At 49.1% G+C, this 27,409-nt stretch overlaps 1 protein-coding gene across 7 annotated transcripts in view; it reads left to right on the top strand.

Moving 5' to 3' along the window:
• STARD8 (StAR related lipid transfer domain containing 8) overlaps nt 1-27,409 on the top strand; it is an 87,909-nt gene that overhangs the window by 42,774 nt on the left and 17,726 nt on the right. For 6 of the 7 annotated variants that reach the window (XM_066639910.1, XM_066639908.1, XM_066639914.1 and 3 more), the window contains 3 exons: nt 15,892-15,963; nt 20,662-20,743; nt 26,004-26,067. In XM_066639910.1, the coding sequence (XP_066496007.1) occupies nt 15,892-15,963; nt 20,662-20,743; nt 26,004-26,067 (218 nt within the window). Of the gene's footprint in view, nt 1-7,958; nt 8,151-15,891; nt 15,964-20,661; nt 20,744-26,003; nt 26,068-27,409 lie in introns of those variants that run through there. The other variant, XM_066639909.1, reaches the window with a different exon arrangement.

Here is a 27,409-nt window from a genome sequence, read left to right on the forward strand (position 1 = left end):
AAAATATTTTCTGTTGTATGTCCTAACTCTCCCAACACTCTATTTTAGCGGATGTCCCCTGGTTGTGGTGTTATGTGAGAGTGTAAAGAGCATTTCTCTATCCACTTCATGCATAATTTTGTATGTCTCAATCATGTGTCAAGCTGAAGAGGCCCAAACGCCGTAGCCTTTCCTCATAAGGAAGGTGCCCCAGCCCAGCAATCATCTTAGTCGCTCTCTTTTGCACCTTTTCCATTTCCACTATGTCCTTTTTGAGATGTGGCGACCAGAACTGGACACAATACTCCAGGTGTGGCCTTACCATTGATTTGTACAACGGCATTATAATATTAGCCATTTTGTTCTCAATGATCCCAAGCATAGAATTGGCCTTCTTCACTGCCACCGCACATTGGGTCGACACTTTCATCGACCTGTCCACCACCACCCCAAGATCTCTTTCCTGATCTGTCACAGACAGCTCAGAATCCATCAGCCTATATGTGAAGTTTTGATTTTTGGCCCAAATGTGCATGACTTTACACTTACTTACATTGAAACGTATCTGCCATTTTGCTGCCCATTCTGCCAGTCTGGAGAGATCCTTCTGGAGCTCCTCACAATCACTTCTGGTCTTCACCACTTGGAAAAGTTTGGTGTCGTCCGCAAACTTAGCCACTTCACTGCTCAACTCTGTCTCCAGGTCATTTATGAACAGGTTGAAAAGCACAGGTCCCAGGACAGATCCTTGGGGCACACCGCTTTTCACCTCTCTCCATTGTGAAAATTGCCCATTGACACCCACTCTCTGCTTCCTGGCCTCCAACCAGTTCTCAATCCATGAGAGGACCTGTCCTCTAATTCCCTGACTGTGGAGTTTTTCAGCAGCCTTTGGTGAGGGACCGTGTCGAACGCCTTCTGAAAGTCCAGATACATAATGTCCACGGGAGAGTCACTTCTTGGAGAGTCACTCTGCAGAAGGGGTCGGGACTTGGGGGCGGGTGGACAAGGCCCTGCCCACATCCTGCCAGAGTGACCTACTTGGCAGGTCCCATTACAAGGAAGCCCCTTTCCTCCTAGTCGACAGCTGGAGGCGGGCAGAAAGCACCAGTCCATCAGCTGGATGTGGCCCTTGCAGATCCCTTCTGTGATCAGCTTCACATCTATCCAATCACATGAACAGAAGAGTGGCCTCCTGCTCTGGGTCCATCTAGGTCAGTATCACCTGGCAGCAGCTGAACCGGGACCTTTCCTCAAACCTCCCAGTAGATATTGCCACTAAAAACTGCAGGTTTTATCCTCTAAGAGATAATCCTTTGCCAATTTAAGGTCTGCATTTGGAGCAAACCTTCCAGGCACTTTTGTTGAACTCAAATATCCCTGAAGGATCAGAAACCTTCAATGTCTTTGTGGAACTGGATAGAACTCAAGTTTACCAGCCACTGTCCCCTGGAACTGCTTCCTAAGATTGTCCAGTGGTGCAGAGTCATTTAAAAACTTATCCCATCACCTTCTTCTTCCAGCTAAGCTTTCTGGTTGCATTGCATGCAAGAAAATCACTCCTCTGTCCCAAACTCTGAGTTAGCCTGAAGCCATGATGGGATGGTCACCGGTTTTAATGTTATGTTTACATATGTGTAATATTATTTTCATAGTTTCATTATTATTTTTTGTATCAACTAGTTGACTGCAAACCTAATCAAAATGCAAAACCACTGAGCTTGGTCAGGTCAACTGACTGATGACCCGATCAACTGAACTTTCTTTTTAAAAAGTTTTTTAATACACTGATATGACAAATCTGATGCTGGAAATGAAGTTTCCTCTAGATAAAGAGGGACATTTTGCACAGTTATCTTGCTGGTAAAAACAAACTGTCTTCTGCCAAGTGGGAGTTTCTCTGCCAGTAAGTGATTTTGATAGCTTTCCGTGCTTCTGCTGGCTGGAAAAAGGACCTTTCCATTTTCCGGACCACTTGCTCTGTCCATGTGACCTGGGAAAGTTGCTGGCTTCTTGTACTAAGTTGTGACTTTGTGGTTGGCAGTCATGTAGCTTATGCTTTGAGCACTCAGTTTGTTGCCTCAGCTTTTGGGAAGGAATGGGCCTCTGGGAGAATGTTGCAACAACCATAGCTTGGGGCAAAGAGATCATGGAGTTAGGTTTATTGGCAAAGAGGACTGTGAAACTTCAGGTGCTTCTGAAGATTTGCTTGATGGATTAAGAGATGTTTGGTGAGCCAATCTGAAAGTCAGAGTTACAGCACATTGTTCCATGGTCTGAGTGAAGTGATTTGTGTATCTCAGTTCATCCCTGGTTCTACGGTTCAGCATACTAAAAGCAGCATCTGACTGCACAGTTCTTGTGGGTCACCATATGTTCTTGGTTCACTATGCTGTACTGGGATGTCCTGTTTTATTGGGTCGGGGAGTCACTCAATGCTCCAGATCAGTGATTCTCAAACTTTTTATTACTGGGACCCATTTTTTTTAGAATGACAATCTGTTGGGACCCACTGGAAATGACGTCATGGCCAGAAGTGACATCTTCAATTTAGGCTTCAAACCTCAGCTGTGATCAGCGAAAGGTCCTGACGATTGCAATTTCTGGCTATCAGTACAAATAGGGCAGCCAGGAAGTGAGGAGCTTAAAGGGAAATGAAGTAATCTGAAGGTTGTCAAAACCCTCTTTTTTCTTTTCTTCTTTCCTCAACAGAAAAGGCCTTTTTGGGGTGGAGGTGAAAGGTCTTTGGAGGTCTCCACTACAAACTTAGGCTGAGGCCAGAGTAATATTGTTCAGACACTTGTGGGATCCTTGAAAAAAAGAGTCAGACGCCAAAGTTGTTTGAATGCTGTTGTAATAGGATTGGCGTGGCTGCCAATGAATATGCTGCCACTTTTTTAATACTCTGACTTTTAAAACTTTTTTTAAAATGTTTCTGGTCGATCCCCTTCAAGGGCAGCCCCACAACAGAGTACACGAGAGTAGTCTAATTTGGAGGTTGCCAAGGCCTGCGTAATTATACTAGTAGTGTCCCTCCATCCTCCCAGGTTTGGAGGCAGCTGGCGAACCAGCTGAACTGAAGTTCCTCTTGTGAAGTCCTGGCATAAGATCGAGTCCAGGATCCAGGTCACTTGAATGGCAAGGGGTCATGTTGAAGCCACTCACCCGTGGGAGGACTGTGGAGGATCAGTTGGATGCAGAGAACTGCACAGACCCACTGGCTGGTATCTGTCAGCACATGGTCTCTGGCTGTCAGCTGAGAAATGCTGCCTGTGGCCAATAGCTCTGTGCGCCCTGTTTTGTAACATCCTCTGCATTCCTGACTAGGAAGCTTCTGAGTGAAATGAGTGCTTTTTTGCTTTTCCAGAATCCCTTGACGTTCTTTAAAAACCTTTGCTGACAGGCCTGTTGTCCTTGCCTCCCAGTGGCTGTTCTCTTTGTGATGGTGTGAACTATTCGGCAGTGGGGCAGTCTGCCTTGGAAGGTGGTGGGCTGTCCGTCGTTGGAGTTCTTTAGGCAGGGGCTGTTTAGCCACTTATTGTGGATGCTGCAGTTGTGGCTGGCCTGCGCTGGCAGGGAGTTGGACTCGATGATCTCATAGATCTCTTCCAACCCTCTGATTCCAACAGGTGCCTGCAGCCCAAGGTGTTTCAGGGTACAAAATGAAAAAGTCACATCTCTTCTTCATGGGAACTCAGCACAGTGACTGAATGAATGGTCTCCTGGACTACCTCCATGTTCCTTACAACGTCCCTGCCAGGTTAGCCAGTGTTGTTGTCCCATTTGCCAACAGGTGGCACCTAAGACTGTCTCGTCACCTCAGGGCGGAGATGAGACTTGCACCAAAAACTTCTCACTCACCCCAGCTCTGCAGCGGCTCTTACTGCACTTATTTGGAGACGTCCTGCACCCATTGGCTTAAGTTGGGCTTATTATGTCTTTGTAAACATGCACAGAACCGGGCAGTAAATGTATTTATAGTGCAGTCTGTCGGGGTTTGTGACCTCCCCCTTCCACTTTAACCTGCTCTACTGTATATTTGCAGAGAGGAGATGATGAGAATTCTGACCTTCTTCCCACCCCAAATTCCAGAGAACTAGAATCCCTTCAGGCAGATGAGCACCAGGAAATTGCAACCTGCTTCCCTTCTCTGGCACTGCTGGAGACCCAACCACAGCAAGGGCCAGCCAGGAGCAAGCTTGGAGGAGGCTCTCCCTCAGGAGGGCTGGTGGCTCCTGGAGGGGAGGGGTCAGGCTCCAAAAGAGCCAAAACACCCACACCCTCTGCTTGGCTCCACCTGTGCGCAGAATGTTGCAGCTGTGCCCCTGCTTGTCCAAGCAAGCAAGCAAGAGTCGGGGTTAGAACAAGAGGGCTGGTTAGGAAGAGATCCTTCAGGACGTGGCCAACTCTAGTCAAGGGGGGCAGAGACTCTGGACTCAACGTGAGACTTGGCGCTGTGGCTCCAGCCCATCCTTGTTGATGAACTGTTCTTTTTCTGTCCCCCCCTCCCAATTTTATTTTAGCTAGAGAGGCTGCCAGAGATGGAAACTGGGCCCTCCTGAGCAGATCTCGGACCCTTCCCTCTTCTTTTTTCAGCTCTAGCTGGCTTCTCTCTACCACGGGCCCATTTTGGGGTATCTTTTGCTCTCTCCTCTTCAACCTGATTTCATTTGGGGTCCATGCGCAACCAGCCCAGACGTGAGTTGACTGCCAGGGCTTGCGTCAGTGGCAGGTGGTGACGTGTTGGCAACCTTCAGTCTCGAAAGACTATGGTATCGCGCTCTGAAAGGTGGTTCTGGAACAGCGTCTAGTGTGGCTGAAAAGGCCAATTCGGGAGTGACAATCCCTTCCACACCGGGAGCAAGTGCAGTCTGTCCCTGGTCTGTCTCCCTGGCTATGGGCCTTCCTTCTTTGCCTCTTAGCCTCAGACTGTTGGCCAAGTGTCTCTTCAAACTGGGAGAGGCCATGCTGCACAGCCTGCCTCCAAGCGGGCCGCTCAGAGGCCAGGGTTTCCCACCTGTTGAGGTCCATCCCTAAGGCCTTCAGATCCCTCTTGCAGATGTCCTTGTATCACAGCTGTGGTCTACCTGTAGGGCACTTTCCTTGCACGAGTTCTCCATAGAGGAGATCCTTTGGGATCCGGCCATCATCCATTCTCACGACATGGCCGAGCCAACACAGGCGTCTCTGTTTCAGCAGTGCATACATGCTAGGGATTCCAGCACGTTCCAGGACTGTGTTGTTTGGAACTTTGTCCTGCCAGGTGATGCCGAGAATGCGTCGGAGGCAGCACATGTGGAAAGCGTTCAGTTTCCTCTCCTGTTGTGAGCGAAGAGTCCATGACTCGCTGCAGTACAGAAGTGTACTCAGGACGCAAGCTCTGTAGACCTGGATCTTGGTATGTTCCAGCAGGTGGTGAGAGTGTGGCAGATTTGGGGTTCTGAGTCTGCAGTACTGCCTCTTCCAGCCTACCACGGATGTGAGCTGCATTGGCCAACTTCCTGCTGTCTTGAGTGGAAGAGGATCATCCTCCTCTTGACCCTGTTCCTCACTTGGTTTTCACAAACTGGAAGCGCAGGACTTCTGACTGTATTTACAGGGACTGTGCAAACAAATACGAGGTGTCTCTGTTTGTGTAGTTCCTTGAAATGAAACTGGAAGTCCTGCGCTCCTGGGTTTGTGAACCCCGCACAAGAAGCACAGAAAGGGCTTTTTGTGGCAAAAGTGGTGCCATTGTTGGGCAGCATTTCAAATCCTGCCATCCTTGGGTCCATGGCATTGTGCAGCCTTTAAGGGTACTAACCAGCTGGTGTACCCCATTGGTCTTTTGACCAGTAAAGCTGCATTCTGTCAAGGAACCAGTGCTGGCAGCTGGAAAGTTAAGAACAACCAAATTTTCTACAGCAGTGGTTCTCAGATGTTTAGCACCCACCAGAAGTGATGTCATGACCGGAAGTGGCATCATCAAGCAGAAATTTTTTTAACAATCCTAGGCTGCAATCCTACCCACACTTACCCAGGAGGAAGTCCCATTTACTATCGTGGTCAAAATCATATACACAGTAGCCTGCTAAGAGTACAGAGCTGTAACGTTTTCCTAGATGTAGTCACATACCATGGGAGTATCAAGTTTAATATATTAAAAATAAAATATTGTAATGAATGGGGGCCCACCTGAAATTGGCTTGCGACCCACCTAGTGGGTCCCAACCCACAGTTTGAGAAACACTGCTCTACAGACTCTGCTTGTTGTGAACCATGAATGCTTGTAGTAAGGGTGTGGTTCCAGTGCCTTGCCCACAGTCACACAAGCGAGGCCTTCCTTGGAACACCCTTGTATGCACAAAGCCCCTTGTGAGGCAAGGGTGGCAAGAGGAGGTGGGCAGTCAGCTTGCCTCTTGCAAAGCACATGTCAGGCTTGCTCTGGGCAGAAGGTTCCAGGGGGTGCACCATTTCGGTTGCTGTCGTTTGTTTGAGAAGTGCAGTCTAGTTCAGAGCAGGAAGATGTGTCTTGAGTCAGGCAGCTTACAGCCAAGCAAAAGAGGGGCAGAAGCCTCATTTCTGCAAACCCCACCAGCATTGCTGTCTCCTGCCTGCGCTGCTGCTGTTCTTTTGCATTGCAACCACATGAGATCATGTTTGGAACCTATTTTGGACTCTTCCTGTGTGGGTGGAAGTTGCTTGCATGATAGTTGGAAATTGGAACTTGGGCTCGGATGCCTCAAGACCCAGGGCAGGCTTGTCTTGAGAGCAGATGTGCTTTGCCACCACTTGTGCACAGGATGGGGTGGTCCAAAATGCTTTTGAGACTTGCTCAGAGATGAAATTCTGATGGGGGTTGCAGTAGCCTCCCATCACCCTCTCCACGTGCCCTCTCCCTGTTAGAATGCAGTTTTACTTCACAACACACTCTGGGAAGTCTGTGACATTTTAGCTGATCCTCATAAAAAGTATTTTCCTAGTTTTATGCTTCTAATTTTTTTAATGGGCCGATAAGTTATTTTTAAGTATTGCAAGTTATTTGTCCTGGCAAAGTTGAATGGAAAAGTTGTGGTTACAGATAAGGTGCTTAATGTTACGTTGCAGGATATTACTTCTGCTGTCTGCCTTGCAAAGGGTCCAGGTGTTCTGCCGAGTGCTGGAGACAGATCAGGTAACGGCTCAATTTCATACAACAGTTGCAAGCAGCTGTGCTGGTCTGTTAGGGGGAAAAGAATTCAGAAGACTGTAAATGCCTTCAGGAGTACCAACTAAGGGCCCAATCCGATCCAGTTTTCCAGCCCCAGTGCATAAGAACATAAGAACAGCCCCACTGGATCAGGCCATAGGCCCATCTAGTCCAGCTTCCTGTATCTCACAGCGGCCCACCAAATGCCGCTGTGAGATACTGCAACTACAATGTGGCCCCAAGGTAAGGGAACAAATGTTCCCATACCTTAAGGGGGCCTCTGTGACTGCTCCCCTACCACAAGATGCAGTGCATGCCCCATTGGCACAGCTGCACCGGCCCTGGAAAATTGGATCAGATTGGGCCCTAAGATATCACAAAGTTTTCATGAATCCTCCACCACAATGTTATCTCTGCTGAAGAAATGCTGACTATTCCTAAGTCATTAGTCAGTTTGGAGATCTGTCCATCCAGTGATTGTTATAAAGTGATCAAACACTGACCTGCCTTGTCTTGAGCTTGCGTGAGTCCCCAGCATCCCTCCCAAAGGGTTCATCAATGAACCTCAAGAATGACCCTCATTGATATGAAATGGCTTTCTTGACTCAACACATCAAGAAATGTTTAAAGTGCACATAAGCACAGTCTTGCCCTGCACAGTCCAGATTTTAGCTGCACACGCACACCCTCATAGCCTGAGCTGCAGTTGGTTGAGCAGGAGGAAACGGATCTTTCCGTAGCATGAATAAGGGTCAGCCAAGGGCGGGTCATCAGACTGCAGGCCACTCCGGGTGGGAAGGGACTTCCTCCAGCTCACTGCTCTGAAGGAAAGAATCTGAGTGGAGAACATCCAGGCTTCCAGGGGAAGGAGCCTCAAACAACCTCAAGCATGGTGTGAGGGTTTGTGGGTGAAGGGCAGGCTGGACTGTGTGGCTGCCTTCCATCTTGATGTGTCAGCCCCCGGTTTGGATGAGCCCAGCCAGGCGTGGGTGCTTCATCTCTGGTGAGTCCCTCCGTCTTGGGGAGCTGCTTACTCAGGATATGCCGACTGTGTTCCTCTCCCCGCCCATAAGAGCATTCTGGTTTCTGTCTGGACCTCTTCCCAGCCTGCTTGCACACAAGGAAAAGGCAGCGAGGGGGGGGGTCTCCTTTCCATGTAGTTTAGGCTGCTGGTTCCTATTGGGAGAAGTGGCTTTTCTTTGCTTTTCCTAATGGGTTGCAGCTGTTGCATTCTCAGAGGGCAGTTTCTCTTATTTCATGGATGGGGGGGGAGAGAGAAGGGCACAACCAGGCAGTTTGTGCTTTGGGATGTGTTGGGGGAGCAGCAAGTGTGGCTGAACATGCAGTGTGTGCACCTGGGAGTGCCCAGGGACAGAAGGCGCACATCAGGGCCCTCAGTTCTGGCCTACACAATGTAGTATTTTTCTCTGCCTCCCAGCCCCGAAGTTGCCCTTAATTAGCTCTCCTTCTTGCGTCGTCCCAAGACTGGCATCTTATTTTGTCGTTTGGTTTCTGCATTGCAGTGCAATCCTCTGCATGTTTACTCAGAACAAAGTCCCACTTCGTTCAGTGGTATTTACTCCCAGGAAAGCATGCGTAGGATGTTTGAGTCCAGGCCTTAAAAATGTGCTCAGGACAATGTTCAAACCATTTAAAAACATCATGTAAACCCTACTAAAACAAAGATAATTACAGTAGTAAAAGGACCCGATGTGTTCTGGAGCATCTGGCCAAAGTCTTTGGGAAACAAAATGTTCTCCGCACTGGAGCGGGTTCAGTGGAGGGCAGCAAAGATGGTGAGGGGTCTGGAAATGGAGCATTATGAGGAACAGTTAAAAGAGCTTGATGTTGTACTGTACTGAACTGATATGTTTACCCTGGAGAAGAGCAAACTAAGGGGAGGAGAGTTGTCTTCAAGTGTCTGAAGGCCTGTTGCACAGAGGCAGGGGAGGACTTTCTTTGGGTCGTTTCTGAGAACAGGACCGGGACCAAGGGATTGAAACTGCAGGGAAATAATTTCAGCTGGGCATGAGGACGAATTTCCTAACATGAAGGGCTGTTCAGCCCTGGACCAGCTCGTGCAGTCCTGGTTCCTCCCTCCAAAATTTGGAGGTTTTTGGACAGAAACTGGACAATTGCCTGTCAGGGTTGAGAAGTCAGTGTCTGTGCTGAGTAGGGCTTTGGACGGGATGATCTCCTTCTGATTCTGAGATTCTGTGCTTGAAGTTGCCAGCAGCAGCTGAGGGGGGCTGCCCAACCCCTCCTGGGGAAGGGAGTTCTGCAAGTCTGGCACTGCCACAAAGGCGGCTTTGTGCTGTACCTCACTTGTCACCCTGTTTTGTCTTTTTTCCGTGGTCCTTTGATCAAAGGGTCCTGAGTTCAAAGTCTTTCATCTGGGTCCTGCTGGCATAGAATGAATCCAGAAAAGGGATCTGTGTTAGCACTAATTTCAGTGGCAGATGTGGCCTGGGTGCTGGTCACCCTGACTTTTAACTCTTTCAGTGCAGCAGTACAGAAAGAGCAGTCGCAGCTCCTCCTACCTGCCCCCTTCCTGGTCTTTCTGTCTGTCCCATCCCTCGCTTGCTTTGCAGTTCCTGGAGCCCGGTGGGTGCAGTAGGTGAGAGAGGGCAAGTTGACAGGACAGAGGAGGAGGAAATGGGCAGGAGAAGTTGCAACCGTGCTCCATCCCAGGGCATCTCCAGGGTTCCGATTGCAAAGTGGCAGCTTTGCTGAAGGTGCTCTTGGAGAGGAGCATCTGAGAATGTGCTTCTGTTTTCTGGGCATCACAAAAAATGGTTGGCAACCTTCAGTCTCGAAAGACTATGGTATAAGCCTACAGCACCCAGTATTCCCAGGCGGTCTCCCATCCAAGTACTAACCAGGCCTGACCCTGCTTAGCTTCCAGATCAAACGAGATTGGGCATGTGCAGGGTAACAGAGACCAGAACTCTGAGCTGGCTTCAGACTTCCAGGTGTCCAGGAAGCTGGAGCTCTTCCGTTGTGTTTGGAGAGTTTTGTTTTTCTTATCTGCTTGTGGGTTGGTGCTAGCCCTGATGTTCACACTGTAGACTAGTGTTTTCTGTGAATGGTGATCTCTGCTGGAATTCCAGTACTTATGAGATAAGCAGGCAATGGCATGAAATACAAAGCTGAGTTTAAAGTCTTCTGTAAACCTTTTGGGGAAGCCGATGGCTGTCATTCCAGGACTTAGCTGTGAGGAAGGGTAGCTTTAAATTCAAGATCGTGCAGCCAGATCTGCAGAAAATGTTCATTGGTTTGGATAGGGCTTTCTCCTGGCAGTGAGTCCTGGCACGTTTCGAAGAGCAGAAATAGAGGGGAATTTCCTCTGTACTATAAATATGTTTCTTTTTTTGAACAGATCTGGAATTAGATATTCTGGGCTTTGACGGAGGCAGGGCATCTCATTTTCTGTTTCAAAAAACTCACAAATGTGTGCCTTCTGGCTTGGTATCAGCCAGCAAGGCATACCATGGACCAGGCAGCCATGAGAAACACTGTGAGCAGGCAGCGCTTGAAGACAAGCCTCACACTCAGGGCTGGCCCATTCATGAGGCAGATTGAGGCAGTTGCCTCGGGGTGGATGGACAGCAGTCATCTGCTTCCACTTGCCTCTGCTCCTCCTCCAGATTTTCCTCCTGGATTTGAAAAGGGGGGAGCAGATCAGGAGAAGACGTTCTCCTCTCTCCCTCTTCTCCCTCTTCTGTTTCACTCTCTTTTCCTTTCTGTGTCCCGGGGGTGGAGAGAAATGACAGAGGCTCGGCCACCCCTGGCGAAGGGGGTGTGTGTGGCATTTGACATGCTACCAGCGTTGCCAAGGAGGTCTTGGATTGCTAGAACAGCACTGAAACCCTGTGGCCTTGGGTCTGCTTTGCAGGCATGCGCCTGGTGTGGGATGGGAGGAAGCGGGTGTGCATAAAGGGGCCTCATGACTATCAAGTCGTGGTTTGTTGATCGGCTGCCGTAATGCCCGAGTTTCTGTGCATCCTCTGTGAGCCTTCTGGGCTTTGCCAAGTGACTCGCAAATACCCAACACAGCAACCATGTGGGCAGCTCTCATTCTTAAGTAGCAATATAATACTTTTAAAATATCACATTGAAATGTCCTTGGTGCAGGATTTGCGGAAACCACTGCACAGAAGAGGCAGAGGCATTTTTCAAATAGACCATACTCAAAAGTTTATGTGCTGGGGCCAGGGGAAGAGCTTGCATTCCTCTTTGGCAGAGTCACCAATTTCAGACCAAGTGGAAAGAACAGTCACCTCTGGCCATCTGCTGTGTGGGGCCCTTCAGGCAAACCACCCCACCCCACCCCTCAGCTGCTTTTTGCAACATTTCATGATGTCATGTGTGGGCAACTTTCTGATGTGGTTTTCGCTTTCACACACTAATTGCCTGTGTGGGCATTTTAAATTGGGAATTTGGAGTCTGACAGCAAACCCACGGTCTGGGGGTGTAGATGCTCTAATAATATACGTTTGCAGGTTAACAGAGAGCTGTACGCTTTGGAAATGATTTTCTGGCAATAATTAAATTTTGCCCCCCTGATTTAAGCGGTATTCATTCATTGCTGTTGAATGCGGTTCATCACACACAGACGAACAGGGCTTGCTGAGGGAGAATCAGCCTGGCTTCTGTAAGGGTAAGTCTTGCCTCACAAACCTTTTAGAATTCTTTGAAAAGGTCGACAGGTGTGTGGATGTGGGAGAACCCGTAGACATTATATATCTGAACTTTCAGAAGGCGTTTGACATGGTCCCTCACCAAAGGCTACTGAAAAAACTCCACAGTCAGGGAATTAGAGGACAAGTCCTCTCGTGGATTGAGAACTGGTTGGAGGCCAGGAAGCAGAGAGTGGGTGTCAATGGGCAATTTTCACAATGGAGAGAGGTGAAAAGCGGTGTGCCCCAAGGATCTGTCCTGGGACCGGTGCTTTTCAACCTCTTCATAAATGACCTGAAGACAGGGTTGAGCAGTGAGGTGGCTAAGTTTGCAGATGACACCAAACTTTTCCAAGTGGCGAAGACCAGACGTGATTGTGATGAGCTCCAGAAGGAGCTCTCCAAACTGGCAGAACGGGCAGCAAAATGGCAGATGCGCTTCAATGTAAGTAAGTGTCAATTCATGCACATTGGGGCAAAAAATCGAAACTTCACATATAGGCTAATGGGCTCTGAGCTGTATGTGATAGATCAGGAGAGAGATCTTGGGGTGGTGGTGGACAGGTCGATGAGTTGACTCAATGTGCGGCTGCAGTAAAGAAGGCCAAATCTATGCTTGGGATCATTAGAAAAGGCATTGAGAACAAAATGGCTAATATTATAATGCCATTGTACAAATCGATGGTAAGGCCACACCTTGAGTATTTTGTCCAGTTCTGGTCGCCACATCTCAAAAAGCACATAGTGGAAATGGAAAAGGTGCAAAAGAGAGCGACTAAGATGATTACTGGGCTGGGGCACCTTCCTTATGAGGAAAGGCTACGGCGTTTGGGCCTCTTCAGCCTAGAAAAGAGACGCCTGAGGAGGGACATGATTGAGACATACAAAATTATGCATGGGAAGGATAAAGTGGATAGAGAGATGCTCTTTACACTCTCACTTAACACCAGAACTAGGGGACATCCACTCAAATTGAGTGTTGGGAGAGTTAGGACAGACAAAAGAAAATATTTCTTTACTCAGCATGTGGTCGGTCTGTGGAACTCCTTGCCACAAATGTGGTGATGTCATCTGGCCTGGATGCCTTTAAAAGGGGATTGGTCAAGTTTCTGGAGGAAAAATCCATTACGGGTTACAAGCCATGATGTGTATGTGCATCCTCCTGATTTTAGAAATGGGCTATGTCAGAATGCCAGATGCAAGGGAGGGCACCAGGATGAGGTCTCTTGTTATCTGGTGTGCTCCCTGGGGCATTTGGTGGGCCGCTGTGAGATACAGGAAGCTGGACTAGATGGGCCTATGGCCTGATCCAGTGGGGATGTTCTTATGTTCTTATGCCGTTTTGAGTGAGTGTTTGAGGGGGGTGTGTGGGTGGGTTTTATGGTATTCTTTGGTTTTCCTGGCCTCCTCTGTTATGTGAATTCTAGCTAATTTTTTTCTTAGCTCCCAGCAGAAAAGGATTTTTTTTTTAATCCTTTGCTTCTGCTCCATTTTTCACATGCCACTCTGCAAGTCTGTGGGATTGTAAAGTGCTGGAAGTGCCCTAATGCCCAAATAGTTTGCATAATTGAATGCAGATAAGTTTGCTTTTTAGTGAACCTCCGTTTGTTTAAACATCCGTGGTCTCTGGGAGTGGGGGAAGGAACCTCTGTGAGAGTTTCCAAGCTATGAAATAACACAGAGACAGAGTCTTTTGAGGTTGTTACATTTTGAAAACAGCGTTTGTCATTTACCTTCAAGAAGCCGTGATAGTTGCCCAGCTGACCCACACATTTCAAATGATGTCATCACAATATTACACATTTTGGTACCATAACAGTTAGACCTGTTCTTGGTTATATCTGGGGCACTGATTCCAAAAATGGCATCAGTTTTCCCCTATCAACTGTACCTTGGGAAATGCAGCATAGCCATCTTGCATGCTGATGTACAGAAATAGAATTGTCTATTGTTATTTTATGAGTTTATAAATAGAGCTGATTCAGCTAACCTGATGCCTTTAAAAAAAAAAAAATTCAGTGCCCCAAATATACTCAAGGACTGGTCTAAGTTCTAAAGTACCAGAACAATAATTTTGTTGTTGTTGTTGTTGTTGAGCAATGCTGTTATTATTAATGATATCAAAATGTCCAGCAGATCAACATCCTGAGCTGATAACACATGCCAAATGTTTTTGCCTGTTGGTCTCTGTTACTTTTCCCATGAATGTTTTCCTCTCTTTGTGTCCTCTTGTCCCCCCTCCCTTATCTAAAAGACCCTATAAAACCTGCATCATTGTAATCCTTCGGGGTCCTCCACGTGTGTGTGTGTGTGTGTGTGTGTGGGGGGTGGTCCCGTTTGCAAACGAGTAAACGTTAGAAGTCCTTTGAATTCTCCTGTCATCTGTTGGTTGCCTCTCCAAAAATCCAAAGAACCGTATGCGCATTCGGGGTCATTAAGAATATATATATGCAACTTTTTAGATGTAGCTCTCAAAGTGGTTTACATGGTAAAATGAATCAATAAATGGGCCCCGGCCCCAAAGGGCTCCCCTCCCCTCCCCCCAAAAACCCAAACAGAAGAGACACCAGCAACAGCCACTGGAAAAGACACCATGCTGGAGGAAAGAGGGACAGTTACTCTCCCCCATGAACTGTAGAGGGATGATATAACATGCACATGATTCTTTTGCTATACATGAGGTTGTTGTGTATGGACCGGTGAGCCCAAAATTTGATAATTTTGCTTTGATTTTTTTTTGTGTGCAGTGCAGTGGATGGGGGGGGTGCAGCCGTGGTTGGCTGAAGAATTTATTTGACATAGAACTCCTTCAATAGGCCAGAGGAAAGGCCGGATTCTTCCTCCTTTTCCTGCATTCAGGACTCTGCAATAATGGGAAGGAAGGAAACGTCATGTTCTGAGCTCACATTTCCATTGCCAATGTGAAGCAGAGTTCACCAGGATCCCAGGCCTGCTTAGGAAACACAGCCCATGGTTTTTAAAGGCTCCTCTCGAAAGGAAGGTGGTGGCCCTCCCTGCCTGTGTCTGCAGAGATTCTTTTGATTCCATGCTCTCTTGATGGCCTGCTGTCTTGACGCCAGCAATTCTTTTGACGTCAAAATAGAAGGAATGGTTATGGCTGTACAGACCTACCCCTTCATGAGGGGACAACAAGGCACGCAGGGTTGGCCTGTCCATAAGGCCAGTTGAAACTATTGCTTCAGGCAGCAATTTTTGACTGCCTACTTGTCTCTTTACGGATTTGGAGTGGGGGGAGAGAGAGGGTTGGAGCATTGGAGAGTGGAAGAAGCAGAGGCTGGCACAGCTTTGGGTAAGGGGGAAGCGCTTGACATGCACCTCTGTTGTTGGGAGGTCTTGGACCAACCCTGGTGGCAGGTCAGCATAAAAATCAGCATTTGCTCACAGTCAGATCTCCAGATACGAACACTGAGGCGTAGCTTGAGTGGATACCACCCTGGCAAGAGACCCTGCAATGTTCAAGTGCATAAATATGGCTGTTTTGTCAGTGCTGTAACAATTTGGGCTTTTTACAATAGCATGTGCCCTGCTTTAGCTTGTTCCGGATGCCAGACCCCGTCCTGAAAGTGCTTGTTCACATCGCTCAGGTTGCTGAAGCAGGGACTGTGTGTGTTTGGGATGGCGAGAGGAGCTCTCTGTGTTCCTCTCAGCACAACCACCTTAGGCTCTGAGGTGTGTTGGAAAATTTATGTTAGAAAACAAGGTATCGAGTAATGTGTGTCCTTTAAAAAATGAAATAAAATGGTGAAGTTGTCTGGATGATCTCTGAAAGCAAGACTCACTCGGTCAGCATTTTATAGCCCTGCAATGTCGGTTGGAGAGAGGTGAGGGTAGCCCTGAAATTTAATCTTATTCCCAAAATGCTGGGGTGTGTTGGATAAGGAGGCTCTTGAAGACTCTTCCGGCTTTGCAGCTCAGTGGAATCTCAGGGCAAGGTTTAGACTCGGGCCGGTCTCCAGTTAAAATGTTGATCTTTTCCCCACCTCCTGGGCTGCTGCTCTTTGCCTCAGCTGCATCTCTCAACTGCTCTTGCTTGCTGTGTTTCAGAAACAGAAGCGAAGAAAGCGTGTGATTGGCTGCGAGCGGCTGGATTTCCTCAGTATGCCCAGCTGTACGAAGGTACGTGGAAATGATGGGGATCTCTCTCTCATGCAAAGCATGTGCTTGATCACAAAACTGTGGGAGGCCATCAGACTAGCGCCTTAAGAAGGGTCCCTACTGTCCCCTCTCTCCCATGCTGGCAGCATTCTGTGGAGAAGTTGCAAGTTCACTGAAGTGCTCTCAAGGAGAGGCTGTTTCTAGGCTTGGAAGCCCGTGTGTGGCTTCCCCAAGAAAACTGCGCATTGTTTTTTTTAACTTTGGATGCGCTCATTCAGGTCTAGAAGACTTTCCTGCTCCCCTTCCAGTCAGATCATATCCTGAGCTGCCTTCATGGTGAGAGGCTATTGTGTCTCTAGCAGCAAGGCTCCGCTTACTCTGGCACTAGGACTGATGTGGAGAATCTCCTGCTAACATTGACCTCGGCGGTCGGTCAGGACTGTCCATGAACCTTGAGGCAACGTCTTAGAACAAAAGAACATAACAATTCCCCTGCTGGGCCAGGACCAAAGGTCCACCTAGCCCAGAATTCTGCCTCCAGCTGTGCCCAGCCAGATGACCTCAGGAAGCTCGCAAGCGGGTCATGATGGAGATAGCCAGCCTCTGTTCTTTGACCCCAGCACCTGCTAACTGGAGATGCACCAACATGGAGGCTCCTTCTCCAACTGATAGTACTCCCATGGATTTCTCTAGCAGTAGGTTTGTTTTACGTTCATGGCTTCTGTAGCTACGTAGGCAAGTTGTGCATTATGTAAGGACTTGCATTCCAAAACTGTTGCTGTCCTGTTCTTTTTGGGTTATTCCCCAGTGCCCAAGCACATGTCAACCATTTTCATATTGCATCTTCCTCCAAGGAGCTCAGAGACATGCCATAAGATGAGACCAGCCTACAAAACCTCCACCCTGATCAGGCTTGGGAGGGGGGGGGGGAACCTGCCTTTGCTATCAGCTGTGTTGCATTCCTGAACGTTTCCCCTCTGGGCGGTCTTTTGCCAGAGATTCCACAGGATGCCTGGCTGGGCTGCGATAGATGCTGGCTGAAGCAGATGATGGACTCTCCAGATTGATGAGTTTCCAGTAGAGGTGAAATGGGCGCATAGCTAGGACTGACGGTGGATGCTTTGAAGCTGATGTGGGAACGAACAGCTTGGTTCTTGGCACTTCTCTCTGTGATGGGGAGCCCCCTCCTGGCTCAACTGTTCTGGGGCCAAACGTCTGTATGGAAACATCAGGAGGCTGTTTCCTTGCTGGGTGGAAGGAGTAGGTTCAGCTCCAAAGAGCAGGAGTCAGAGGTGCCCCAGAAAGCTGACAGCAGTTGATCAAATGGGGAGTGTATTACTCAGGTATTGTTCAGGATTTCTACCCCTTTCTTCAGTTCACGTTGCTGGTTCTCACCTTCACAGTATTGGAATCTGGGGCTCTAAAGGACTGCCTCTCTGTGCCTGCTCCACTCCGCTTGTGAGTTGAGCGGGTGCCTTTAGGAGCAGGGCCTTCTCAGGAGAGGCACCAGCAATATGGGATAACTCAAGCACTGTGTTTTCAGAAACCAACCAAAAACCTGCCTCCCTAAACAGACATTTGGGCCAAGCTGACTTTATTGCGCCTTTTCTGCATGTCTGTCTCAATTGCTTCTTTTTTTAAGTTCCTACTAAGTTGAGGATATTAACTTTTGTTTGCTGTTTTGCTGTGATCCTAATTTACTTTGGTTTTATTCTGTATTTCTGTGTTGCCTTTTTATGGCTTTTGATGTGAGCCACTTTGGTTTATTGTATGTGTGGGGTATGAAATATTTAAAATAAGGGAACCAGCGTATTCAGGGCTGTCTCTGGCCATAGGAAATCTCCTGCAGCTCCTCCAGCTGCTTTGATGTCACTGCATGTGGCCACCATGGGTTCAGCCTTACCTTTGCAATCAGGAGAGCTGAATTCTGCTGCATTCCTTGACTTTTCTGTGCTCACATAGAATTCCAGTGTATATGTAGCCCTGCATTTTTTGTTGTTGTTGTTCTTGCATTATGCCCTTTGCAGAATAGATCTTGCAAAGAGTTACTTCTCTAGGTCAGCCTCTGTTTACCACCAGTGCATGGTGAAGTTCATCAGTCCAGGCAGTGGGGAAGGAGTGGAAGCATGAGCTCAATCTAGCTGGAGGAACAGGGAGTGAGGACAATAGGTGGAAGCTCGCCTTCTAGGCAGGGTGCAACAGCCAACTGTGGTTCAAGTTGGACACTTCCGCTAGCTTCCCTCCCAACATGTGCTCACAAAGAGAGGCTGGCTGGAAGTGTTCTGGGCTGCCAATTTGTGCTTCTTGTGGTGTCTCTTTCTGTTGGGGTGAAATTGGGGATGCCCCTGGGGATTTGGAATGAGAACTTTGGGGATGTCCCAGATATATCTACTTATGATTACTTACTTATGATATATCTACTTATGATTACTGGGCTGGGGCACCTTCCTTATGAGGAAAGGCTACGGCATTTGGGCCTCTTCAGCCTAGAAAAGAGGCGCCTGAGGGGGGACATGATTGAGACATACAAAATTATGCAGCGTGTGTTTGGTCTGTGGAACTACTTGCCACATGATGTGGTGATGGCGTCTGGCATGGACGCCTTGAAAAGGGGATTGGACAAGTTTCTGGAGGAAAAATCCATTACGGGTTACAAGCCATGATGTGTATGTGCAACCTCCTGATTTTAGAAATGGGCTATGCCAGATGCAGGGGAGGGCACCAGGATGAGGTCTGTTGTTATCTGGTGTGCTCCCTGGGGCATTGGGTGGGCCGCTGTGAGATACAGGAAGCTGGACTAGATGGGCATTTGGCCTGATCCAGCGGGGCTCTTCTTATGTAAAGGGAAGCTTAAAAACTGTGCCAGTTAAGATCTCATGCGGGAGGAGATGGGGGTTCTTTGATCCTTGGGTCGAAGAGGAGAGTTTGTACGCTATTCTTCACCCCTCCCCAGTGGCTGCTCTTTTATGTCCCCTCCCTACACACCTACCCCCATCTCTTGCCCCCATACCTGTTTTCCAAGGCATTAACCGAAACCCCTAGTTCTTCTTTGCAGTTCCTAGGAGACAGGATTGTGCATATACGTATTTCTCATTTATTTTTGGCATTTTTATCCCATCGTCCCCCCCCCAGGGAGTTCAAGATGGAGTAATTGTCTCCTCCCCACTCCTTTTTACCCTCACAACAACCCTGTGAAGTAGGTTAGACTGGGAAAGACAGTGACTGCCCCGAAGTCACTCAGATAGCTCATCGTGGCTGAGCAGGGATTTGAATCTGGGTTTTCCTGGTCCAACACTGACACTCTCCGCACTGCGCCACACAGGCTGGATATATATAAGTACATGCAAATGTGGGGAGCTACTTTTGGTGGAGAATGCGATCAGGGCCAGCTCACGCAAGGAACATCCTGTCCAGGGAGCAGCCCCAAACGTCCTTGGGCAGATGCTTGCCTCGATTGCAAACAACAGGAAATATTTTGTTTTCACTGGGTGCATAATTTACTTCTGTGGAATCTGCTGCCCCAAGATGTGGTGATGGACATAAACATAGCCAGGAAGAGACAATAGTTGTGGGATTTCCCACCCACCTCCACTATTGTCTCTGCTCTCAGCCTCTGTGCAGTGTTGAGGTCCTCTGAAAATCTGAGAAGCGAGAGACTGTGTACACAGACCAAGTTGCCTGTGACACGAATTGATTAATGTCTTTCAGGTTTTTTGGTATCCTGCTTTTCCCTGCTGGAAACAGGCGCCCCCACTTCAGAGCTCTTAAATTCTACTGTCCACCCGCCCCACCCCCCAGATGGTCTTGTCAACATCATAACCTGATCCATGAATTCAGAGCAGACTGACTTAAACCAAAACATTTTAAATTAAGAAAACTGTGGCAGTTCTAATCTTTGATTTGCACCAACCCTGTTCATGTAAAAGGACATGCATACTCAGTGCATGGGGGGGGGGGTGAGACCACTGGCCCCATCCTGACCTTTGCATGCCTCCCAGCCTCACCCTCTGTCCTTTGCATGTTCACCTGAAGGCCTGAGATGGGTGTGTCTGCTCTGTGCAGTCTGGAGTTCCAGTTACACATGGGGTGTTTGCACATGCCCCCTTTCTGACTCTTGGCTGAAGAAAGGTTGGGGAAGGGGTCGCAGGTGTGCTGGCATCCACAGTCGTCCTCCCCCTTCGGGTGCAGAGCTGTCTTTTTGTCCCATCTTGACAACAAACAAAGCCTTGTTTCAATTTAAGAGCATAAGCCAAGACCTTTGGTCAGGAAGCTCACAGAATTATGCCTGCTTATAGACCAGAGAGAGATAAAGATGAACAAAAGTCTGGCTTCATTACTACAGTTCCACATTTTCTAATTGTTTGTTTTTGCCCACCCTGGTGAATTGGGTTTCATCAAGCATTGCTCACTGATTTTGCTCACATCAAGCTTCTAGTCCTTAATGGTGTGAAGACAGATTTGTTTGAAATGAAGGTCGTAATTTACAGAGTGTGAAGCACTCGCTTCTGAGCTTGTGTAGTGAGAGCACAAACTGTGTAATACACCCAGTGATAGGAGGGGCACAGCGAATGCAGTGAGTGGTGTTGCCAGGCAGTGGCAACAAAGTGCATTTCGGATTGCAGTGGTGACTGCATCTCCCATTGCACACAGTTTGTGGCTTCTTCCTGCAAGATCTCAACAGGAGCCGTTTAATTACCCTCTCCTTGTTCTTGTCCCCAGAGTCACTCTTCCCTCTTGACATCGCCTCGGTGAAGAAAGACCATCACTTCTTGGACCAGGATTCCCTCAAATCCCTCTGCAGGTAAAGCAAACAAAAAAATTCCAAACAAATCACATATCAGTTTTGCACAAGGCAAATGTTAATTGTGAACACCTCCTCCTTGCATCCTGTCCCTCTGCAAGGGAGTATAGCAAATGGAAGGGGCTGTAATTGGGAAACCAGGAAAAGGGGGAGACACACCCAAACCCCTCTTCCCCCTGGACAGTTCTGCAGAACCTCAGCCCGTATAGGGCAGGTCTCAATGTTCTTGGATGGATCTGGGAAAAGAGACTGCTGTTGTCACAAAAACTATGGGTAGTAGGGCAAGCTGCACATTTGCCCCCCCCCCCATTGTATTGCCCCATGGATCAAGGTGGAGCAACAGGTACCCTGCCCATTATCCTGGTACCCTGGAATTCTTCCACCTCAGCCATTGGCTAGACTGCTGCTTTGGGTCCATCAGCCCCACGACCATGTGATTGGCAAAAGAAGGGAACGCAGTGCAGTCCTTGGAAGGCATGGAATCCCAGGCCGGCTTTTTCTTCCCTCACTAATGCTTCTGTGTCTGTGCGTGATGTGCACACATGCAGAGAAACATGTGCACATGCAGCATTTTTTTTACTGGCGCAGTTGCATTTGGCCAGCAGTCTTCCACCCCTTCCCTTTTGAACTTTTGCTGAAGCCAGCAAAGGACAAAAAGTGAGGCCGTTTGACTTCTTTCCAGAAGGGTGACAGGCTGGGTGCGCCTCTGACATTCCAGCAGCGTGTGCTGGCTCTGAAGACAGCTGCTCTAGTTTCCACACACCCACTTGGTCACTTTGCTTCCTGCCCTGGGAGAGTGCTTTTCTTCAGTGTTTCCCTCAAACCTGCTGCCTTCCTACCCTTCTGAACACCGGCCTCTCAGCAGCGGAAGCCCCCAGCGGACAGCCAAAGCCAGCCGTACACGATGCTTGGCAGTCTTAATTCTGAACTGACCCAGCTTCCAGAGTCCTGCTCGGGGTAGCAACGTATACATCTGGCATCTGGCCTGGATGCCTTTAAAAGGGGATTGGACAAGTTTCTGGAGGAAAAATCCATTACGGGTTACAAGCCATGATGTGTATGTGCAACCTCCTAATTTTAGAAATGGGCTATGTCAGATGCAAGGGAGGGCACCAGGATGCAGGTCTCTTGTTATCTGGTGTGCTCCCTGGGGCATTTGGTGGGCCGCTGTGAGATACAGGAAGCTGGACTAGATGGGCCTATGGCCTGATCCAGTGGGGCTGTTCTTATGTTCTTAACTACAATTCCCAGGAGGCCTTGCAGGTCTCTTGTTATCTGGTGTGCTCCCTGGGGCATTTGGTGGGCCGCTGTGAGATACAGGAAGCTGGACTAGATGGGCCTCTGGCCTGATCCAGTGGGGCTGTTTTTATGTTCTTAACTACAATTCCCAGGAGGCCTTGCAGGTCTCTTGTTATCTGGTGTGCTCCCTGGGGCATTTGGTGGGCCGCTGTGAGATACAGGAAGCTGGACTAGATGGGCCTCTGGCCTGATCCAGTGGGGCTGTTCTTATGTTCTTAACTACAATTCCCAGGAGGCCTTGCAGGTCTCTTGTTATCTGGCGTGCTCCCTGGGGCATTTGGCGGGCCGCTGTGAGATACAGGAAGCTGGACTAGATGGGCCATGGCCTGATCCAGCGGGGCTCTTCTTATGTTCTTATGTACATCTCATGTAGTGTTGCCACCAGTTGTTGCTCTCAAGGAGAATTTTGTGGTGCCTCTTCAGGCAAACCGTTTGCTAAACTTTTGGCGTTGTTTGGTACAAACCTAGTTGAGGTTAAACAAATAAATGTTTCCAAGCCGGCCAAATTCTGCCTCCAGGATGGCTGGATCCTGCAATCTGTATAAATGCCACGGAATGCAGATTCCGTTCTGCTGAGTGTGGGCAGGAGCAGGGAGACTGCATGCCACTGGCAATCATGCCGGGCCCCACTGCTGAACAACGCAGGAGATTTCACCGCGCATTGCCTGTTCAGTCTTGAGCTGCTCTCAGCCCAGTGCAAACTTAGGCTAGCATTGGCTGGAGACTAAGACTGGTGGATGGGGCCACGGGGGGGGGGGGGGGAATCTGGCAAATGTGCCTGTGGCACATGTGGGCATCAATGTGCCCTTGGTGGAGGCCTGCAGAGCTTTAATTAAAGCAGTTCTGAGGATTTAACGCCCCGCTGGAGGCGTGTTCTCCTGCCCACCCTGCCTGCCTCTTGTTTCCATTTGGATTACGAGCTTCCTCCAGGGAACTGTTATTCCGCTCTCCAGAACCTCAGCGAAAGGAAAAAGCAAAAGCCGCTTAAGCCGCTGTCAGCTAAATGTCACAGGGGTTTAACTTGGCTGCTCCGGGCCAGTTCCTCGCAGGCAGGCAGGCAGGTCATGTGGCTCTCGGCAGGAGCGGAGGCCTCCCGCCTGCAGCTGTGGAGGGACTCTGCTGCTTGTCCACGGACACAGCCGATGCCTCGGTCCTCACACACGGGAGTTTTTCCTGTCCTTGCATTTGTTTTGGAAACCAAGTGAGACATTCCCCCCCACCCCACCTCCCCAAGGCCCTTTGCAAGTGAGGAAGTCACAACTCTGTTCTGCAACCACTTGCAGGAAGGACGGGCGAGCTGCTGGCTGTTGGTCGCAGTGGTATATCTAAAGTAAGACAGGTGGGGGCTGGTATCCTGGGCGTCATTTCAGGGGGGGCACCGCCGAGCAGCTTCCCAACTGACTCTCAGCTTCTGCAGAGCTGCTGCAAACCTCCAAGCACAGCTCTGTGCTCAGGTGTCGCCAACTTAGGGGGGTTTGGGGTGCTCAGAGTTCTTGGTTCTCGAACCCTGAAGCCCTCAAAGCCCCCCGTCCAGTAGTACTGCCACCACCCTGTACGTGCCAGTGCCTCAGTCCAGGGACGCCGAGACCCTCTAGGCTTAACTCTATCCCTTGCAGGCACTGAGCTCTTTCTCCAATTAAAGCTTCAGTCCTCAAGTTACTAGACCTCAATGAGCACTTGGTAGCTTGCTGAACAGCTAGGCAGGATTCTGAACCTTTGTCCCCAACAGACAATGAAAACTTGGCAAAAGAGATTTTAGTATATTAAGTACATCAGGTTACATAAGGCAGCAAATGCCAGAGGCATAAACATCTAGGAAGCGTATCAGCAATAAAATAACAAAGCTAGCTAGCTATCTCTATTAATGCCTCTCTCTCACCTGGGTCAATTACTCTTGTAGATCTCTTAGCTCCAGGCTACCTGTGAGGCCAGATGCCCATGGTGGACAATGGAGCTCCAGCGAGCAGGATGTTGCACGTAAACTCTGTTCAAGAAGGACCCCTCACACTCCCTGGGCACTCATTATTATACTTCTTATGCTAATAGAGCTGAGGTGACTTCATACTTATTTAGACTGTCCAATCAGAAACTTTTGAGGACAGAACCTTCTCGGAGCAGGTCTGGTTGCCAGCCCTCCTAGTTCTTACCCCTCCCAACTGGAGATCCACGGCTGCATTCCATTCCGCTTGATCAGGCGCCCCTCAGTCTACTGAGGTGTTAAACATTCCAATGGGTTGTAATTCTTGTTGTCTGTCCTTTCTGGCCAGCAATCTTTGTGTTTGTTTACTCACATTCCTGCAGCTGGGAACTGCGAGCCTCTTCTCCGTTACTGACTTAGTTTGGTTCAGGCTCCACATGCTGACCTAGGCCCAACATGTACATGTTCATGACTTCAGGGGTCTGCAGCAACTTGGCAGAAGCTGAAAGTCGGGCGGAAGCTGCTGGAGAAGGAACCGGGAGCGGCAGCCACATTGGAAAGCCGCCACCACCCTCCTCCTAACCCAGAAGTGACATCATGACATTGTGTGACATCACAACGTCACTGCCCAGGCTATGCTGCTAATTGGTCATGATAGGAATTAGGTATTAGGAGATATTGGGATCTTGACAGGATGGAGAATACAGGGATACGTGTAAAGTTCTGCATTTGGGTAGGAAATACCTGAAGTACATATATAAGGCTGGGGATACCTGTCTGAGCAGTCACAGGTGTGAACAAGACCTGGGCAATAGTAGAGGCAATATGATGTGGAGGCAAAGGCGATTCCCAGCTGCATCAACAGAGGTGCAGTATGCAGATTGCACTGGAAATGGCACTGCTGTGTTCTGCTTTCATCATCAGACCCCACCTGGAATATTGTGTCCAGAACTGGCTGCTGGAGTCTGAGAGGGATATTGACAAACTGAAGCAGGTCCAGAGGACAGAGACTAGGATGGGGGTGGCTGGAGAACAGATCCTGTGAGGGCAGATTGAAGGAGTGGGGCATGTTTAGTTTGGAGAAGAGACTGTGAAGAGAGGACGGGATAACGATAGATGCGTGAGGGGCTGTCATGTGGAAGAGGGAGCGGGTTTGTTCTCCGTTGCTCTGGAGGGTCGGAATTGTGCAAATGGCTTTAAGTACAGAGAGGGAGATTTCACTTAAATGTTTGGAGAACTTCCTGGTGCCTGAGCAGTGGAGCAGCTTGCCTCGGAAGGTGGCAGGCTCCCCATCATTGGAGGACTTTCAGATGCTGGATAGCATCTGTTGGGGATGTCATAGTTGTGGGCAGGCTGCATTTGCAGGGGCTTGATCTTGATGATCTTCCAGCTCTGTGGTTCTGAGATCTAAGGTAGTCTGTCCAAGGCTGGATGAGGGTTCCTGGTTGGCCAGTGTGTGTCGATGCATGTGAGGCTGATTTGGGGAAGCAGTTTGGCTTGTCCTTGCAGCATCTTGCAGTTGACAGGCTACAAGGGTGAAAACTGAGGGAAGTGGGGCACAAATCACCCAGTGATTTGAAGAATTGAAGCATGCTCAGGTGTAAAACTTTCCACTACTTAACTAAAGTTCCAGGAATGTTTTCTAAAGTGTGTTTTGTGGGGAGAGGGGGAGGGAGCACTTTTCTGGACTCGGGACGTGGAAAACAGTTGCTGGCCCAAGATGAAAGCCTGCAGGTTGCTGGCACGTCTGAGCAGTTTTGGAACTTCTGGTTGGAGACGCCAAGGTGCACGGGGTTGGCTCCTGTTCCTGGGGGAAGGGACACCAGCCTAGACCCCCCCCCCCCCGGTCCCAGCTTGCCTCCCTGATTTGGCTCAGGAGAGCATGCTGTGCTCTGTGTGTGTGCGTGCAATTGAGCCCCAGCTGTTTCATGACAACTGACAATGACCTAAAACAAGCGCTGCTTATTTTTAACCTGCCCCAACCAGTTGCAGCTGAAACAGAAAGACAAAGTCAGACGAAAGGCCTCTCTTGTTTGCTTGCAGGAGGCTCATGACCCTGAACTCGTGTGCCTTGATGAAGCTGGAGGTCCACTTTCAGCGGAAACAGGTAAGTTGTGGCATGTTTAGGGCCTCTGGGATGGACCAAGACAGGCCAAAGGAGCTTGCTGGGGAGGAATTGAGCCCAGCACGAAGGAGGTGCCAAAGACTCACTTGGAAACCCCTCCCGCCCCTGTTTGCCCTTGGGATCCTCCCTGCCCCACAGCTCTCTGGCATATAGTCTCTGGGTCTGCCAAAGCTCCCTTGTCTGCCCACCCCTTTTCCACCAATGGCCTGCAGCCTGGGGCCCAGAGAGGCCTGTGCAGGCTGTCCCAGCCTTCTTTTCTGGGGCAACATTTAGAGCCAGGGGGTTCATTCCTCCACCCTTGCTGTAACACAGATCCCGTGTGATGCCTGAGGCACCCTTGGAATACAGACACTCCAGCTGTTTTATCCAAACAGAGCTCAATAACTATGTATACAAGGAATGCACAAGAAGTGGAAAGCTTGGCCTCCTGTCTTATGCACACTCCAGTGCTTGATCTGTGTGTATCCCAGCGTATAGAGAGTGACAGCTTTCTACACAATCTGTTTCTCTGGGCACAAGGAAACAAGCAACTGTGCCTGTCAACCACTTACTGGAGAGCACACGTGGCAGTGGGGAGAGCCTCTTGCCTCCCACCACATATGTGTTCATTGTACGCAAGCAGTGCAAGTTTGGTTGTGTGGACAGAGCTGCTGTTTGTGCAAGCAGACAGATCATGTGTCGAACAATGAATGGGGCCTGTCAAGAGTCCCAGTCTTTCTTTTGAAAGAATGTCACAGATCCCTTCTGTCTTTTTTTTTTTTTTTGCAGAGAAGAGCAGCTGTTTTTGTACTGGTCCTAACCTTGAATTGTAGCCCAGAATGGGGCTTTCAGCCTTGTTGAAAATTTCGACACCTGCCCACTGAAACAGTGAAATCCATAGTGGTTCTCTTGCACCTTTCTCTTTGCCCTTTGTTCTTCGGTGGGGGGGGGGGAAGGACACAGCTCCCAAGTCCACATCTTCTTGGGGGGGTCTTCACAGGTGGGATCTCTTGGGACACAGACCGGAGACACACAACTGCACAAGGATCAGCCAGTCCCAAGGGTTGTGAGGGTCTGCTCACCACCGCTGTCCAGTAAGCCAGAGTCCAGGAGGATGCTTTGGGTGCCCATTTGGGAGAGAGTGATCACTGCTGGTCTTTAAGGACCTTTAGGGATGAAGTTGTGGAAGTGGGCAAAACCAGTGTCCCCCTTTCTGGAAGATTTGCTGCAGCTGTTCTGAGACAGCCTTGCCTGCTGCATGAAATGTGAAGCCGTAAAAGGAGGATTTCCTAACCTTCTGCAAGTCCTTGGCAGGAGGAATTAATGAGGAAATCTTAGGGGGGGG

Source organism: Tiliqua scincoides, chromosome 12 (genome assembly GCF_035046505.1).
Source record: "Tiliqua scincoides isolate rTilSci1 chromosome 12, rTilSci1.hap2, whole genome shotgun sequence".
NCBI lineage: Eukaryota > Metazoa > Chordata > Lepidosauria > Squamata > Scincidae > Tiliqua > Tiliqua scincoides.